The 18576-nt window shown below is 34.7% G+C and overlaps 3 protein-coding genes across 3 annotated transcripts; all 3 read right to left on the reverse strand.

The window, feature by feature from the left end:
* Positions 1–1386: 1386 nt before the first annotated feature.
* On the reverse strand, positions 1387–4159 carry LOC114742375 (uncharacterized). Its single transcript, XM_028930649.1, has 6 exons — positions 3559–4159; positions 3206–3367; positions 2942–3058; positions 2773–2817; positions 2139–2677; positions 1387–2052 (listed from the first exon to the last, which is right to left on the reverse strand). The coding sequence occupies exons 1-6, from the start codon at positions 4157–4159 to the stop codon at positions 1387–1389; spliced, it is 2130 nt and encodes a 709-aa protein (XP_028786482.1).
* Positions 4160–9193: 5034 nt separating this feature from the next.
* Positions 9194–11101, reverse strand: LOC114742383 (aspartic proteinase PCS1-like). Its single transcript, XM_028930656.1, has one exon. It carries the CDS (start codon positions 10820–10822, stop codon positions 9509–9511), a length of 1314 nt encoding a protein of 437 aa, XP_028786489.1. The 5' UTR covers positions 10823–11101; the 3' UTR covers positions 9194–9508.
* A 4062-nt stretch (positions 11102–15163) lies between these two features.
* On the reverse strand, positions 15164–16008 carry LOC114742382 (uncharacterized). Its single transcript, XM_028930655.1, has 2 exons — positions 15723–16008; positions 15164–15572 (listed from the first exon to the last, which is right to left on the reverse strand). The coding sequence occupies exons 1-2, from the start codon at positions 16004–16006 to the stop codon at positions 15434–15436; spliced, it is 423 nt and encodes a 140-aa protein (XP_028786488.1). The 5' UTR covers positions 16007–16008; the 3' UTR covers positions 15164–15433.
* Positions 16009–18576: the final 2568 nt, after the last annotated feature.

The following is an 18576-nucleotide window of genomic DNA, read 5'->3' on the forward strand; positions in this document are numbered from 1 at the left end:
TTAAAACTTATAAATAGAATTAGAAAAAATATTGAAAAAGATTAAAAATAAAAATCATAAGTAGAGTGCATACTTTGAAAAGGCTTTTTCAAAGCAGCTTTTGAAAGAGCCCAAACTCAATTTGTCGGCGATTTCAGCTTCACGAGTCCTGTGGACAGGAACTAACGGTTGTCAGAGATCCATTATCACACCCTGTCCCGTGTTTAATTTTGTTTCGTTTAATTTAAATAAAGAATATATACCTTTATATTTTAATTTCATAAAAATTACATAAAATCTAAGGAAAACTGAAAATTTCATTATGAGAAGGATCTAAACTAAAGTGCCGGTACTATATTTGTATAAAATTTGCAACGTATTGATATTTTATATGTGAAAAAATTTGGTCAAAGGCCATTCTTATCTGAAAGTATTTTTGAAGGAATTATAGATATCCATAATTTTTTTTGGGCCAGGACATAAATCATTGAAAAATTAACGTTGGTAGTTAATTCTCAATTAATGCCAACATTAGTCATTTTTAACACCTTCAATAATATATATTTAACCAAATTACTCATTCTGTTCTTTATTATAAGAGACGAATAACTAAATTATGCTGATAAAAAAAACAGTTAAAATTAGTTAAGAACAATCAATATGTAAAAAGTATAATTTTTTTTCCAAAAAGACCCTCATTAATAAGGAGAGAGCATGAAAGAGAATAATGGTAAATTATTCAAAGAAAGAGAAGTGGGAAGGAGAGACACAATACCTCCAGGACTTTTGGTTAAGCTGATGCAGTACAGTCAGTTGATCCGAGAATTTGATAGTTTTTGATCTATTACCTTAAAACCAGGGGAAGAGAAAAGAGCTAATAAATGTCAAAATATTTTAATACCCATATGTTCATCCGTAGAACGTGAACAGGCCTGTCTTTGTTGACTGGGGGAAGTAGAAAGCCACGTTAAACGAGCGACCAAGCCATAGTGGGAGTTTCTTGATTTGTTAATGAAAACGCGAGATGGTTTAATTTGTCTTCCTGGCTCTCATCTTCGTTGTTCTGTGAAGGAGACACTACCAAATTAAATAGTCCCTTATTTCGAGCTTCCCAAAGTTTCCAACAGAGTACATCAAACCAAAAGTAATTATCTGAAGTTGGCTTCTGCATATTATATCACACAAAAACCCACTTTATACGGGAAACATACATAACGTAGCCTTGAAAACAACCTACAATTTACAAATGATAACATCACCCCGGTTATATTAGACTTGATTCGGACAACAAACTGCATAGAATTACAGTTCATCACCAATCTAAATTAAAGCAACAATCAAGTTTAAGCACACCAGGATTACATAAAAGAAAAGACATAACTACTTCAAGTTCTAAAAATCTCTTGCTCACGCGTGTTTTGAGTACATTCTTCTCTTAGTAGGTTTGGTGGTGGATTTGGTTAAACCTTTTGGAACCATCTTCTTCAGAGACTTCCATAACCTCCTCGTTCTATACTTAACGGCCATGATAACGGGAAATTGAGTCAATGCAAAGAGGGTCACAGGGAAGAACGTGACGCTGTAAATCAAACTCGAACTCCATTTCTTGTCCTCCATCCTAATGGTCAGCAAAATGGTCGATCCAAACGCCAGCATCGTCGTCATCAAGGAGATGAACAACAACGTGAAGCCCATTGTAAGTTTTCTCGGGAGGGACTTATAGAACTCCTGCATCTGAAAGGGGGACGTGAGAATCGACAGGAACAACATCACCGACACTAATGAACTCGCGAGGCCCACAACGTCCATGATGGTGAAGAAAAGGAAGAGGGGAGAGTTGAGGAGGACGGGGACGCCCTTCTCGTCGGTGCCGCCAGGGACAGTAAAGGCTGCCGCAAAAACCACCGTGGCAACGAGGACGGCCACCGCGGAGCATGACTGAGCTGTCTCCTTGATCCACCCTTGGGCTTCCTTGTGCATCTCTAAATGTTCCAACTCAAAAAGCTCTCTTGCCGTTAGGTTGTCGTCATTGCAATACAAGGAGAAAGGACGAGGAACTTTCTTCTTCACTCGCTGCATATACATTCGCAATAATAGTTAGTAGTTTTCTGAATGAACGCAAAATATAATGTAACAAAGGACAATTAATTCTTAGTTACTTCGAACCAACGTAGTTCATCCTGAAGCTGGAACACAACACCAGATTGGGTTCCTCCATCGTAATAGTCCATCCTGGCAACGTGGTGCAGGAGGGTACGACCTTTGTTACTCATTTGAGAACCCAAGCGGTTCAAGGCTCCATATTTCTTGAGAAGCTTATAGATGTTCTTGCGACGATGCTTGACAGCGACGTGCAGTATGTTCTGCTCATCGTGACTGATGTGGGAAATGGAATCTGGATGAAGGTCGATGATTCTCTTCGCAATTTCAACTATTCCGGTGCTTGCTGCCAGAAGCAACGGGGTATACACGTTAGAAGGAATGGGTTGTTCAAGGGAGCTGATCTTCTCTAGTTTGGCTTTCTTCTTTGTTGCAGCCACATTGGAGGGTTGAATCACAGGCAACACAACTTCTTTTCGTGGTTTTGCGTGATTAGTTTTCATCCATGAGTAGTCTATTCCCACTAAGAAGTCTGCAAGCTTCTCCACTAACATGTGCTGCTTCTTTCTATTCCGAATGTCATCTATAATGTCCCATTCTGCGCACACACACACATATATATATATATATATTCAAACATATGTAAGTTTATGTAGCTTGATAATGTATCTGTGCACTAGTTATAATTCTCACCTTCGGCCAGTGATTCCCAAATAGCATAGTTGATCCTTGAAAAAACTGCAATTTAGCAGCATTCAATCTGATGATCAGCACTACACACACACACACACACACACACACACACACGGACGCATATTAAAACTGCAGAAACCACCAGTTTTTGTTCGCAAGTACCACGTACCTGATGACTTGGGTTTCTTTACATTCTCTTTTCCGCTTTCTAAATCTTGACTCCGTCCAAGAAACTTACCGTCGCCGTCGTCATAACAGCTTCCATCGTATCCTTTGTTCGGAAGATCTGTCACCCATTATATGATCAATCAGAACAAAGAAATGTTGAAACTTGAAGAGTAAGAGCAATTAAACACGAAGAAAAATGAGAAACAAAGGGATTAAAATAAAAATTTAGAAGAATGCATGTGATAACAGAGTCGGAGAGAATTACATGCGTAAATCTGCCTCTCCAGAAATCCCATCTGGGAATAATCGTAGCTCCTGAAGACAGAGGGCATTCTAGCGAGCAGTTGAAGACAGGTCAATCCATTTCTATCGTTTGCAACGGCCACTTCCTCAATGCCTTTCACTCTCGATAACCACAGAGCGACCTCTGAACCATCAAAGTTAAATTTCAACAGTAGGGTTTGAGGAATTAAACGATAAGAAAACTACACTTGAAGAAGCAACAGAGATGTTTTTGTAACTTATATAAGAGTACTCTTGGTTCGTGGTAGGACTTGTTGATCTTCTTTTATATGCCTTAAAAACGAAAGAATAAGGATAGAAAGAGTAGATATATACCAAAATACTGGCCAATGATAGCAATATGAAGAATGGAAGTGCGGTCAGGGACAGTGTCTTCATGTCTTGGCCGCCGGTAAAAATGGCGTCTGATATCTACAAATCGGGCCATGTGCTTGAGCATGTTGAGCTTGCCGTACTTGGCAGCCCTGTAGAGCGGCGTTTCGCCGAGATCGTTGGGGAGCTCCAACAAATCCTCATCCCCCGGCAGCTTCAGCCTCCTCTGCTCCTCATAGTTGAGTACAGTGTCCACCATCTCCAAGTTCTTACAGTGTATCACCTGGTGAAGAAGAGTGTTCTTGTGAACATTGCCAGTCCTCAGTGCTCCCCGGCAATCAGAGTCTTGTGGAAGCATATCAAGCAGTTTCCGGATGAGGTGAGGATCGTTGGATTGAGCCGCAACGTGAATGGCGGTGTTGTCGGACAGATCGAAAGTCTGCATGAGAGCAATGGGATCATCCTGGAAAAAGTTTTTGAAGGCACGCCAGTCTCTGCGTAAAGCAGCTTCTTGAGGTTGTTTCATTTTCTGTTCAAATTTTGGGCACGCATCGTCGTTAACAGTACTCATGTTCTTGTTCATCTCCTTTCCCCGGCTCCCCATTTCTCTCACTCACAATTTGCTCATTGCCTACCTCTCTCTCACTTTTATGTTTGGGATGTTATCATAGTCATACGTATATATAATCCTTCAGGTCCATTGATATCAACTTTCCAAAAGCCATATCTTCATTTCATTTTTTATTTTGGTTGTTGCTCTTGTCACTCCAACTCTCTTTCTCTCTCTCTGAGTTTAATAAATAAATAAATAATCTACAAAAATTAAAAAAATAATTTGTTAGTTATTTAGAAAAAAAAATATCTAATTTTTATGATTTGTGTTAAACAATACTCTTATAATATTTTACGCGTTACTTTGTGCAATTAATATTCTGAGGAAAAATAACAAATATGAAAGGCAAAAAAAATCAACATTTTTTATATTTGAGATGAAAATAAACTTATAGACTAATTCCTATATTTAGAATCATAATGGACTATTGGGTTGCTAATTGCCATACCATCCTCAATATATCCACACACACACACATATATATAATACATGAAATCAAACTCTGCTGAGGTGATTAAAACATAACACGGTCTTGGAGATGCTGCTTAAGATATTTTTCCTTTTTTTTTTTTTTTTACCTCTGAGTTATTTTTCCAATTGAATCCTACAGAATCATATAGTTGTGAGGAAGTGTTATGACAAGGCACTACAGTAATGTTCTCACGAAAAAAAGGGGGGGTAGTACTACTATAGCATAGTGCTATATTATCTGAATATGATTTTCTTTTGGCTTTTTTGTGTGGCCTCTATTCTGTGTGTATGAAGAATATTCGTATTCTCTCAAAGGATTCCGCGCCAAAAAATTTTTTTTGGCTAAAACATGCTAAAAAAGTTTGAACAATCATTAACAAAAGCTAATTAATTATGGGCGTTGTGCTGCTGGATGCGTTTACATATGCTTATCCATTTTCAAAATGCCAGCTCACGTACACAATATGTGTGGACCTGGAACTAGCAGATGGGGAAGTTTTGGCTCTATATACTCGTTTATTTATAGAGCAAAAAAAAAAAGATTTTTTTTTTGCTTTATTTATAGGATACTGAGATTTTTTTTTTTGCATAGATATACAATTTTATTCTTTGTTTATTATTGTATTGATTTTGTTTACATGAGATATAATATATATTAAATAGAGATAAAGTTGAAATGTTATTAAATGTAAAATAAGAATTAGTGAAATTTAAAGTTTTCTTAACTTATAACTAGGATAAGAGGAATAATTTGAACTCTGGACTTTAATTTCTCTGCTTAAAGAATGACAAATTAAACATATGTGTAGAGTTTCCCTAAATAATTGAAACTGGTGAACATAAGCTGAGTGGGTTAAGTCACATGTGGCCCCCAGATATTTGAAAAGCTTCAGTGTGGCTGCTGTCCTTTTCATCCTCAAAGTCATACTGATTAACTAGCTTCAGTTAATTGGGAAATCAACGAGGATCACGTTTTTAAAGGTTGTGAGCATGTAAAAGTCAAAGACACGATAAGAATTACCATTAATGTGGCACGATAAGCATAATCCCTTGAAAAAACAACATTCACTGCACAATGCTTGGTGGCCACGTCAAGCCTCTAGCTATATAGCTACTAGCTAGAGACCCGCAAGCATGGGAGCCTTCAAAATGGATTGAATTTCACATTCTCACCATCTAGGGATTATTTGATCTTTACATACTAAATTCTCATTTCGATTTTTATTATGAGTTTTGAATAAATAACTTATGAATAATAAATAATTATTTAAAACAAGTTAAAAGTAATAATATATTAGAAATATATTTTTGTTTTCAGATATAACCTTATAATAAATGAGAAAAAAATAAAAGAGAATGTGTGATGAAATATGATAAGAAAAATTATGATAAAAAAGAGAGAATAAATAATTAGAAGTAAAATTATAAGAATATATATTAAATTTTAAGAAAAATACTTTATTGAAGAAGTTTATAAAATGAACAACATCCATTCTTAAATTTAAAGTTTATAAATAAGATTAAAAAAAGGATAAAAAATTAAAAATCATAAGTAGGGTGCATACTTTGAAAAGATATTTTTAAAGCTTCCAATATTCAGCTTTTTGAAAGAACGCAAACTCAATTTGTCATCAATTTCAGCTTCACGATTCATATGGACAGGGACTAAGGGTTGTTAGAGATCCATTACCACAATCTGTCACGTGTTTAATTTTGTTTTGTTTAATTTAAATAAGGAATATATACCTTTATATTCTTAATTTCATAAAAAATTACATAAAATTTAAGGAAAACTGAAAATTTCACTATGAGAAGGATCTAAACTAAAGTGCCGGTACTATATTTGTATAAAATTTGCAACGTATTGATATTTTATATGTGTAAAAATTTGGTCAAAGGTTATTTTTATCTGAAAGTATTTTTGAAGGAATTATAGATATCCAGAATTTTTTTGGGCTTAAAATTGCTCTGAAAGTATTTTAAAAAGAAAAGGATGAACGTCACGCTTTTTTATGACATAAATAATTGAAAAATTAATGTGGATAGTTAATATTAGTGGCAACATTAGTCGTTTTTAGCATCTCCAATAATATATATTGAACCAAATTTTTTTTGAATGCACATAACTACTTCCCAAATACTTTCAAGGCTAAAATGACCCTTAACCCAATATTTATGTAGATCATCATTCTCATCAATAAAAAGTTTTAATGGGGACATTTTCTGAATCTATTATATCTCTATATTTTATTCGAATCTAAATTTGTATATTATAGAATATAGAATGAATATAGAATTAATTGATTAAATTAATATTAATATATAACTAAAACTAATTAATTTAGTTATTTAGATTTAGTTTTTAACTAAAAAAGATGACTGGAATTAGAAAAAGAAAATAGATTTTTTTTTTTACGTTTACAATCTATAAAAACCGTTCTAAGAAAAAAAAAATCTATATATCAATTACAGTGATGTGTTAAACTTATTATTAATATTTTTCCTGTCCTAAATATAAAACTCATGTTGTAATAAATTTAAATTATAACATGAGTTTTATATCTAAAAAGAATATTATATATTGTAAATGCATGAGAACTGATCCAATAACTTAAAAAGGTTACAACTTACAAGTGACTCCACAGCTTCTTTTTTTAATTTTTTTGACCTGATGTGAGTCCACAGCTTGAGACAACATAATTCACTACCTGTCTACAATGAAGTGGCGCTGAGTGATCAACTCTCAAGTCAATGATCAGTCAATGATAGAGAGCGCCCAAGCCTACGAGGGCCTGAGCGCACGTCCGTGAAGGACGATGCTCGTTAGACGCGCGTACGTTTTCTTACCGACTGCTTTTCTGATCCTATTTATAACATGAAAAAATTATTTTTTAATCTTATTTATAAAATAGTGAGAAAATTTTTTACGTAGATATATAATTTTACACTTTATTTATAATTGTATTAACTTTTTTTGTGTAAAATATAATATATATTAAATAAAAATAAAGTTAAAAATTTATTGAATTATAAATAAAAATTAATAAAATTTAAGATATTTTTTTATCTATATCAAACATGTTAAAAATATCTTATAGATAAAACCAGAAGAATAACTATCATGCAAGGGAGGGGAGCTGGCGAGACTCCCAACTTTTCGCATCCAAAATGGATTGCTTTTTAAATTTCCTGAAAAAAAACGGCTAATGGGCTTGTACATAATTTCAGAAGGGTGAAGCCAGTTCTTAATTGGATTTAACTACTAAGCTCGAAGTGTTTTGGAGAAGCATGTACAATCCTGGGGCCCTCGAATGCTAATAACTCACTGTTTGTGATACTTCTCTAATTTTTAATATAAAATCTATTTAATTAATTTGATTAAATTAAAAATACGGGATAACTTAGTTTAGTTAATGATAAGAAATTTGACATGTTTTTTTCTTAAAATACCACAATTATCTTTTTTAATACCCTACCCCTTCTTCTACTTGATTATGATTGAGGAGTATCAAGAGGAATAATTTTTTTAAAAAATTGATAAATATGAGTACTAAGTCTTACATTTAGAACCAAAATAAAGTTAGCAAATAGATCTTATATTAAAAACCGAAAAAGTATTAGTTTATCCCAGTGCTACAAAGATTTTTTGGAAAAAAAATCAATCACTATTGAGTCCACTATGCTTTAATAAGTAAGACTTAATTGGGTTTAGATTACTCTAGATTGAGTTGAGTAACACTACAAAAGGCGCCTTACTTCAATTAGAAAATTTAAAGGGTTCAGTTTTTTTTCTTTTTTAAGGTATAAGTATTCTTTTACGGAAAGTAATCCGGTTTGAGATATTGTTGGTTCTAAATATAAATATCTGTTCTAATAATTCAAATATTGTTTTCTTGATATGAGTTACTAGTTGTTTCTGCTAAAACTTTTTAACTGAACATTTAAGATGGTTGCATCGTAGGACTCAAAACTTAGGATTTTGGGTTAAACCGATACAATACAATCAGGACTTTTGGCTCAGCTGATACAGTACAATCAATTGATCCAAGCATCTGCTAGTTTTTGATGTGATACCCTTAAAACCAGAGGAGGAGAAAAGAGGTAACAAATGTCAACATATATCAATACCCATATGTTCATCCGTAGAACGTGCACAGGCCTGTCTTTGTTGACCGGGGCAGTAGAAAGCCAAGTTAACCGAACGACCAAGCTATAGTGAGAGTTTGTTGATTTGTTATATACTATCCTTTATTCTATTTATAAAACTTTGTTTATAAACTATGAACAAGTTCTTGCAATTACAACTGGAGGTAGTATATAATATCTTCACTGTTCTTCTCTCTCTGTTTTTTTTTTGCCAGCTCTGTTTCTTCTCATTAACTACAAATGACTTGCATACTACAAATACAAACAAGTCAAACTTAGAGAGCATTTGGATAGAAACAAAATCATAGTTTCGTAAGTGATTTTACGGTCTACGAAGTAAGTATGTGGAGAAATTTATCTCGATTCGTGAAAAAGTGCTTCTAAAAACCACTTATGGACTCATCCAAACACCTTTTTAATGCCAATTTGTATACCAACAAAAAACTCAGTATCATTTTATTTCACTCAGCTACTAAACTAACTACTGTATTCAATTTCAATTTTCAATCCCATCTTCAAAGTGGGTCGCAAATTTAATAAGCTAAGAAAAAATACCCAAAGAATCCGTCGTCCACATCAAATGCCGTCTGCCAAATTCTGACCACTCACCTACTGCTTCAGTCCAATCCCATAATTGCCCCACTCCTGAAAGTGGGACCACCCATGAGCCATTCCTCCAAATGCGACCAAAGAAGGACCGCCTATTTTGGGCCCACACTGGGCCTATTTTCCCAAACCAAGCCTCTGTCCCGCTGAGCTACAACTTACATGGGCCAATCCAATCCTCGACTTCTCTAGATCAAACTCCATCCACAGATTCTGCTGTTGCTGATGACCAATGATGAAAGCCTCTACCCCTAGAAGATCCGAATTCCCGAACGTGAAGCAGTACACCGAATCACCGCCCATTACTTGATCCGGAACCCGATATAACAGCTGCTTATCCGAAATCATCATTTCCGCCCCATCAAAAACCAAACTCACGGTCGGCAACCCGGGTAATTTGGTTTGGTTCATCGGGACCCGGTAGCAGAGATCCATCGCTATCTGGAATGTGTAATTCGGGTCATCCACGACCCGCAATGTGTTGTTTGTTTGGTTTACGAACTCGCTCCGCAGTGCTGTGTAAGCCGGACCCAAAAGGAATGTGAACTGGGTGCCCGAGTCAACCATGGTTTGACCTGCCCCGGTGTGGTCAGGAATGAAAACAGTGTCTGGTATTTGCAGGAGCTCACCCGACACTTTGATTCCTCGGAGCCGAACCGTGTAAGCTGCCCGATCGAAGTATGGTAACGGGGTGGACATTTGAACCAAGGGGGTGTAATTTAGCGGGGCGAGCCACGAGAAATTGGTGTCCCCGAACAGTAGCACTCCTGAGGAATCCGAATCTGATATGCAGTAAGAAAATTTCGGGAATTTTAACTGCGAAACGAACGAGAGCGACCCGCGGTTCATACCCAATAACCCGGTTGTGTTAGATTCTCTATCCGAGTTGCTGCTGTCGTAGCTCGAATTCATGCACCCGAATACAACTCCCGGGTCATTGGCTGTACCGACCCGGAAAGTGTCCGAAGCGAGGTTGCCCTCCGTCGACGAGGAGTCGGCGTAGGAGAGAGTGGCGTGGCAGAGATTGTTAGAATCGCAGGAAGCTGGGATGGGGAAGTCTCGGGTCTGGGTTGTGCAGGTGGGTGAGGAGCAAGAAATGGGTATGTACGAAGAAGAACGGGTCGGGTCAAACGCGGCGGGTGAAGTTCTGTTACAACGTAGCCATGAGAGCTCACTCCCAGTGTCAATGACCATGGAGACATTCTGCGGAGGAGAACCCGCCGAAAGAGAAACTGAGAGACTAACGTTATGGTGAAAACGAAGCTTATCAGGGGGTCTTGGGAGGTACCCAGAAGGAATCACCTGGGTTTTGAGCGACAGAAGAAGCATTTGAGTCTCAGAAAAACAGAGATTGACATGAACTAAAATGAGCAAAACGAGAGATTTGAGACAGGGGTCTGGGAAAAACGCAAAGAGAAACTGGAGTTTCATTGTGTTGTTGTAAATAAATGTCAACAGAACGAGTTTGGTTTGGGTGGATGGGGAATTAATAATGGATTATTATTGAGGATATATAGGATGGGGTTAAGGACTTAGGGTTTTGCAGTGAGAAGTGGAGTAAAAGAGATTTGGAGTAATGATGCAGAAAGTGCATGATATTTTGGGGACAAAGATAAGAATCTGAAGGAAATGGGAATTCCTTGCTGTCTGAGCTAAGAAACTGATCCCCCCCCCCCCCCCTCTCCTCTCTATCTCTGCATGATGATGATAAGATCTGAAACACTGAGATGCGATCTACCAATGTCTAATGAGGGTACTATGCCATTACCTCAAACAGTCGCTGTACTTGGTACTGTACCTAACAAGCATAACTTCTTTTATTTGCTGTGTATGTAAGAAGGTATTTCTGTTCGGAGTGCTTGATTATCGCTAAAAATACTTTTTAAAAATATTTTTTTATATCGAGATAAATTTTTTCACATATTTTGTTTTTGTATATGTAAAATTATTTTTAAAATCATAATTTGATTTTTATCCAAATACTCCCTTAGACTTTTATGGGGTGTTTGGAAGTACCCAAAAGTGCTTTTCAAAAACACTTTTCAACAAAACGAGACAAATTCCTCCCCATATTTACTTTGTACACCGTAAAAATACTTTTAAAATCATGATTTTGATTCCATCCAAACACTTCCTAATCTTGTTTACGGGGTAATTTGTTTAAAATACATGTAGATGGATCAAGTTAATCGTACCTAACATGTGTAAAACAACTTAATTCACAAGCTATAGGAATTGAAGCATTCGGTTTGATAATTATGAACTTATGTGGAGGGCTATGCAACAAGTTATCAGCTGTAATTAATGATTAATTACTTACGCTCCAAATCTCACCTCATTAATGAATTAGATATATAAAATCCTAAATAATCTGTTTGTACGACTTTTGAAACTACATATATATAAGAGAAAAGCCAATATCATTGTGGCATAATGACATTAAAGCTTCTTCTAACCAAGGAGTTATAAGTTCGATCCTGTTTATAATCTTAAATTGTTGCTAATTGCCTTTATAATTAAAAAAAGAAAGAAAGAAAGAAAGAAAGAACTGAGTATAAGAGAAGATTGAATTTGAACAGAAAGCTAGATATCTGGAATTAAGACTCGCTTGTTGTCTTCTTGAATAATATAATAATAGTTTTCAGATACAAGTGGGTTACGTGGTTAATTATATAACGTAGCGTAATTTGCAGATGAAGGCGAGGGAATAATAGGAAGAGAGCATATAATGATGACAGACTTGGGATAAAAGCATGGCTTTGGCTTTGTGAGCAGCTTTTGTTAGTTGTACATCTCACCAAGTTTTCACTTTTTCACTAATTAAAAGGCAAAGCACGTGATGCTTTTCTTAATCGGATGAAGCAGTTAATCCATATTCTCTTCTTAAATTATATGAATATAAGAAACCTACGCCTCAAGATGTAAATTAGCTGGTAAGATCATTATTTATTAGGAGAGTCATTGCCTTTATTTATATATATGACATCGACATTTCAAAACTCTTGTATTGATTATGATTACCAAAACTACCTAGCTTTGGTTGTGTTTGGTAGGGAGGAGAAGAGGGAGTGGATTGGAAGAGAAAATCATGCATAATTCAATTACACACAATGTTTATCATATTTATGATTTTTTTTGCCATCATATGTCATATTTATGATATTACTTAAATGAAGTTACATATTATTATTGAATAAAAACGTGAAGGTTATTTTTCATCTCTATATTTTGATTTGTATATTTAATATTCTATATATAACAAAGCATATATAAGTTTTGACTTTTTATATATTTTCCTCTCACATGGATATAATTGAAAAATTAGCTTATTCCAAGTATTATGCATACATAGGCAGCCAAGCATGATATTTTTGCACATAACTCTGTAATATAAAATACAAAAAATGTGTCTCTGAGAGTAAATGTATGATCATGTGAATAGTAAGACTAGATATAAGAAATTTTCTAATATTCATATTTAACTTGAACCATGACGCGTTATATACTTGAGATGTAACAATGCAATCTTCAAACAAAACTTGAAGACTGAAGTGTGCAGTGTAATTTAAAGAAGTAACACGATACTATGATGTTACATATATATCCCTAATTACTACCTCCGGTCCTAATAATAAGAGTCGGTTGACTAATTTGAGGAGATTAAAGAAGTAAGTTGAGTTAGTTATTTGTCTTAAATAAGTGTTGTCTTTCCTAAAATATCCTTGTTAATCAAGTATATTGACTAGAATTATCATTGTTAGAAGGGTTATTTTGGAAAAAAAAAATATAAACATGAGAAATAAAGTGGATTGAGGTATTATATATAGGACCAAAATAAAAGTCAAACATGATCTTATATTAATGACCGAAAGTAGTATTTGTTTAACACAAAATGATTCCTTCAATACTATACATGTATTACGGACAGTTGGGCGGCATTTGAGGCCGATAATATGGAGTATAAAAAAACAACATATATAGAAGCGACCTACCTGGTATCCAGTTTAAAATAATGTTGGTGACTCAAGTACTAAAAGAGACCAACTTGAATAACATTAAATCTGGAACGAATAACCACTTGTTTCCGGAGTTAATTAATACGAAGTTAGAGGGACAACAGGCGGGCGTGCATGCATGTGTTAAATGGAAAAGTCAAAAGCCTAGGGAAGAAGGCAGTGAATGATTAAATAGAAGGACACGTGGAGCCTTATATATGCTGCACATGCTGTGTTGTGTTTGCTTATGGACACTCCTTCGTGGATGGACCCATCTCTTGTTGAACCATATTCCAAAACTTGCTCTTTCCTCATCTGCTACTTTCAGTAACATAATTCAGCTTTTCAATGCAAAGAGCATCATAATTTCTTACCTCTCATACTATGTTTTCAATATGTGAAATACACTTTTCACTATGATTTCTAAATGAAAATGAGTTAAGAACGTTTAAGAAAACAACTATTGTTGTAATTGCTGCATTTGAGCCAACAAAAAAGGTGGCACAGAGCATCTCAACTTTTAAGAAAACAACAATCACCAGCCAAATTACTTTCACAAATTCAATGCAGTGGCAAAAGTGGTACTCCCATATGGAGAACAACAGTTTAACTTTTACCTGCACTTTTCAGGAAGACTTGAAGAGGCGAAGACCGTTTTCCAAGGCTGCCTTCCCCTAAACTACAACTGATTCTTTATTTGCTATAATCGCTTTCAGTGAACATGGGGGAAAGAAAAAATTGACAAGTCATGATGTCGATGGAGTTTGAATGCGTGTTATTTTATATCCAAAGTGTTAGGTGAGCCGACACATCTGCCAAAGCCCAGTAAAAGGCTAGAGTCAAACCAATTAGATCTAGCACTCACTAATAATCTGAAAACTATAACAATCCAGAATTAATTGATTTATTATACAAGTCAACAATTCTCTAAGATTAGTAAGTGCACAAGGGATTGAGCCTTGCATTTTAGGAATGCTAATGTGCATTTGATTCCCTTTCTTTTCTTTCCCCTCTCTTGCTATTGTTTTCTGTCTAATCTGTGCAATGTTTGGAAACACTAAAGTTTGTGTGGAAGAGAATTGATAGCGTGCGAAAGCATTACATATGATATTGGCAGGAACCACACATAAAGCTTAACAAGCTCATGCTTCCTCACAAAGATCAGAAGGAAAAACTTCTGACCTAACAACCTTTTATATCAGTTTAGCTTCTGAAAACAGAATTAGATGTTAGAGAAGGTGGTCAGCATGAAGTAAACAAAATGGCTTTATGTGCTTTCACTTCAAAATATTTAAGCTAAAGTCTGGACTTATCCGAAGAAATTGAGGGACTTGAATATTTATCCCTTTTAACATTGTTCTGCTAGAAGGTTGTGCCCCTTTGAACTAGCTGGAATTGTAGTTGCAGACAGCATATAGCTAGCAAAGTAAACAGTCAAATCCTTAGAAATTTTCTTTCTCCCTGACCAACAAAATGAGTTTCTAACAGTTAGCATTAGAACAACAGGCTCGACGCTATCTTTAGTTTTCCGTTGATATTTATACTATGCTCAAGGTGCCTCCAAGTTTTGTCCATAAATCATTATTTTAGAAATTTTATCTGCCTATGTCAATTAAGATTTTAATCCTAAGTATTCCCCAAAAGGAACAAATTAAATCATTGGATCCACTCCCTTGGAAATTCTTAACCTTCTACTCAGACAGAGTTACTGGGAACAAAACTATTACATTCATCAGGAATTTTACGAGTACATAGGCCTCAAATGCAAAGAAGTATATAAAACAATATCCTTCTTTAACTTCTATTCATACCAAAACAGAGAAAGTCGAGAACAACAATCACATTCCTCAGGCACAAGACATTGTTACAAAACAGATAAGCATCAGGTGCGAACAAGTATTCGAAAAAATACTTTAATCCAAGACAGCAAGAGTTGAAAAAAGAACTATTATATTCATCAGGGATTGTTACAAACAGAAAAGCTTCAAGTGCCAAAAAGAAAAAAGTTTAGAGAAGCTTGCATAACTACACGAGCAAGAGGTTTTCTCTATTTGTCAATTTGGTTAAGTTTTCCAAGACCATTGCAGCGTGCACAAACGATTTGAGCTTGGTCCTTTCTTGCCGCATTTGCTCTCAAAGTCGCCCCTGCCTTACGAACAAACCCTGCTCCGTCACATTCAGGGCATCTGAAAATATCACACCAACAGTCACTAGATAATCTTCCACTTGTTTTGTGCATATATATATATATATATATGTATATTGTAAACCTAGCAAGAACCCCGTTGATGTCTGAATCAAAATGCAAGAAACTTGAATAAGGAAATGGGAATTACGTGTCCTTGCGAGAGAAGAAGATGGGAAAGGCAGTTCCAACGAGGGCCACACCGATAGCGCCTGCGATGAGGTAGGTGGTGCTATCGGAAGAGAGATCTCCGACGGCAGCAACCACCGTGGAAGGTGTGTTCCGTTTGTTCTTAGTGGGAATCACACTCCATGATGTGCCCTTTGAGCCTGAAAATAGTGAAAGAGAAGAAGAACCTGATGATGCAGGCGCTGAAAGTGAAGTGGATGAACAAGTTCGGGGAAGTAGCGTCTGAAACGGTGATAGTGATGCCATGAATTGGGAAGGAGGAAGCTGATACCCGACTCACCAATTTGGCAGATCGCCGTAACGTTTTTATAGGATATGACAGAAAATGGTCGTGGATAAGGCCACGTCAGAACACAAGATTCTTCACGTATTTTGGATAAGGCAACCTTTACTCCTACTCACTCATCAAACTCGCATAAATCAACCAAGGCGTCTTTGCTTCATTTTAAGTCAACCATTGTTGACTAATCAATTTAATTTATATTGAAAATCAGCTTGAATAATCTTAAATAAGTCAGATTAGTTAATTAATTAAAAAAATAAAAATATTTTCACTAGAGTAATGATTCGTTGAGTCAATGTTCCAAATTCGAACTCAAAAACAGAAAACGACCATTTTGTTTGGCTAGGTAAGGATAGTGGCGTTAGGAAAAACTAGTACGGAGGTCCTTATATTTTTGTCCCATTTTAAATCAAGTGCGTAGAGTTATTTTCTATTTTATCAGATTCTTGATGTTTTTACTAGTCTATCAGTAAACCCTTCTGTTTAAAAAGAAGGTTAATATGGAGTAAAATGCCGTTGAGGATACTGACATGGTGGACGAGTGTATCAAACGTGGCAACCGTTTCTCTTTCACTCGAGAAGACCGACAATCCATTTCTTGAACTTGGAAAGAAAACTGAATCTCTTTTTTTTTTTTTGATGAAGAAAACTGAATCTCTTTTTAATTTCACATTTAAATGAACATAAGATAATGGGTTGCCATGTTTGATATATTTGTCCACCATGTCAACTGCGTTTAACTCCATACTCCAATGGATTTGTTTCTTTTTATAAGATCTTTTTTGAGTTTGTCTGAACATTTAATATATTGTTACCTATTTTACCCTTAATTTAATGTATTTAATACATTATTATTATTTATTTATCTCACTATTATTTTTCATATTTAACTATTTATATATAGAGATATATTTGGAAAAAAAATTGCATTTACTACATATTAATTGTTTTTAATTAATTTTAACTATTTTCTTAAATCACGTAATTTTGTTAAAAGGATATTACTCCTCCGGTCTTTATTATAAGACCCAATTTGACTTTTTATTTGGTCCTAATTATAAGACCCAATCCATTTTGTCTCTTATATTTATGCATTTTTTTCCAAGATAATCCTTCTAATAATGATAGTTTTAGCCAATATACTTAATTAGCAAGGATATTTTAGGAATGACAACACTTATTTATGATAAATAACCAACTTAACTTACTTCCTTAATCTCCTCAAATAAGTCAATTGGGTCTTATAATTAGGACCGGAGGAGTATAATAAAAAACGGAAAGAGTACTAACTTTTTTTTTTTTTTAAACAGCAGAATTAACGGATGGAACGGTTGAAACATCAAACATCTTATTTTAAATAAAAAAAAGATAACTCTAGGGACTTGATTCAAAATGGGACAAAAACATAAGGACCTCCTTGCTAGTTTTCCCAATGCATTAAACACAATCAACCTGGTGTCATTTTTTTCCCTAGCTACCGGGCGTCAAATTAAAATTAATATGGACTTCAAATTTACATATGGAGATTAAAAATGCAACATGATGGCTCGCATCATTTAGTCGCAACTCATAACACTTGACGTGAAAGTCCAGAATTGCGACCCATATCCAAGGTCATGGTTTTGACCTCTATAATAATAATAATTATTATTGTTATTTTATTTTTAATTCATATACTACCTCTTTAATATAAGATCCTGTTTGACTTTTATTTTGCTTCTAAATATAAGACCCCAATCCACTTTTTCTCTCGTGTTTATACATTTTTTTCTAAAACAGTCTTTTTAATAATGATAGTTTTAATCAATACACTTGATTAGTAAATATATCTTAAAAAAAACAACACATATTTAGGACAAATAACTAACTCAACTTACTTTCTTAATTTCTTCCAATTAGTCAATTGGTTTTTATAATTAGGACCAGAAGTAATAGGAAGTAAACATGAACTTTAAGAAGATACGGATCCCCTCTGGCAAAATCATGTCCATACTCTGAATCCTCGCGCCTCATATTAACTTTGTACATGTTATAGAAGTCGAGAAAACTTCTATAAAAATCAAAATTTGGTAACCTATGCTGAATATCTTTTTGAAATATACTCCTTTCAGTCTTAATTATAAGAACTAGTTGACTGATTTGAAAAGATTAAAAAAATAAGTTAAGTTAGTTATTTGTAATATATAGGTATTGTCTTCCCTAAAATATCCCTACTAATCAAGTGTGTTGGCTATAATTACCCTTATTAGAAGGAATACTTTGAAAAAGATACATAAATATGAAAGACAAAGTAAACTGGAATCTTATATTTAGAATCAAAATAAAAATCAAACGAGATCTTATATTAAGAACCAAATATAGTAATTGGATAAAGATCCACACAACACTCATCTTTTTTATAATACATCTAACACTCAATCTTTTTTTTTTTAGTGCCTCTGACACAACACCCTAATCTTATTTTCAACACCCTAATCTTATTTTTAGTGCATTTAGCACCCTAAAGATTATGATGCTGAATACAATTAAAAAA

The sequence above is a fragment of the Neltuma alba genome, unplaced genomic scaffold (genome assembly GCF_004799145.2).
Source record: "Neltuma alba isolate B1F8T4 unplaced genomic scaffold, ASM479914v2 tig00003727_pilon, whole genome shotgun sequence".
NCBI classification, from domain to species: domain Eukaryota; kingdom Viridiplantae; phylum Streptophyta; class Magnoliopsida; order Fabales; family Fabaceae; genus Neltuma; species Neltuma alba.

Excerpts from the sequence above, each read along its gene's own strand:
- LOC114742382 (XM_028930655.1), bottom strand. The coding sequence starts at position 16,006 with ATGGCATCACTATCACCGTTTCAGACGCTACTTCCCCGAACTTGTTCA. Across the intron at positions 15,573-15,722 it reads TTCTTCTCTCGCAAGGACAC|ATGCCCTGAATGTGACGGAG; the intron begins GTAATTCCCATT and ends TGATATTTTCAG.
- LOC114742375 (XM_028930649.1), bottom strand. The coding sequence starts at position 4,159 with ATGGGGAGCCGGGGAAAGGAGATGAACAAGAACATGAGTACTGTTAAC. Across the intron at positions 3,059-3,205 it reads GGAGAGGCAGATTTACGCAT|ATCTTCCGAACAAAGGATAC; the intron begins GTAATTCTCTCC and ends AATGGGTGACAG. Across the intron at positions 2,053-2,138 it reads ATGAACTACGTTGGTTCGAA|CGAGTGAAGAAGAAAGTTCC; the intron begins GTAACTAAGAAT and ends ATGTATATGCAG.
- LOC114742383 (XM_028930656.1), bottom strand. The coding sequence starts at position 10,822 with ATGAAACTCCAGTTTCTCTTTGCGTTTTTCCCAGACCCCTGTCTCAAA.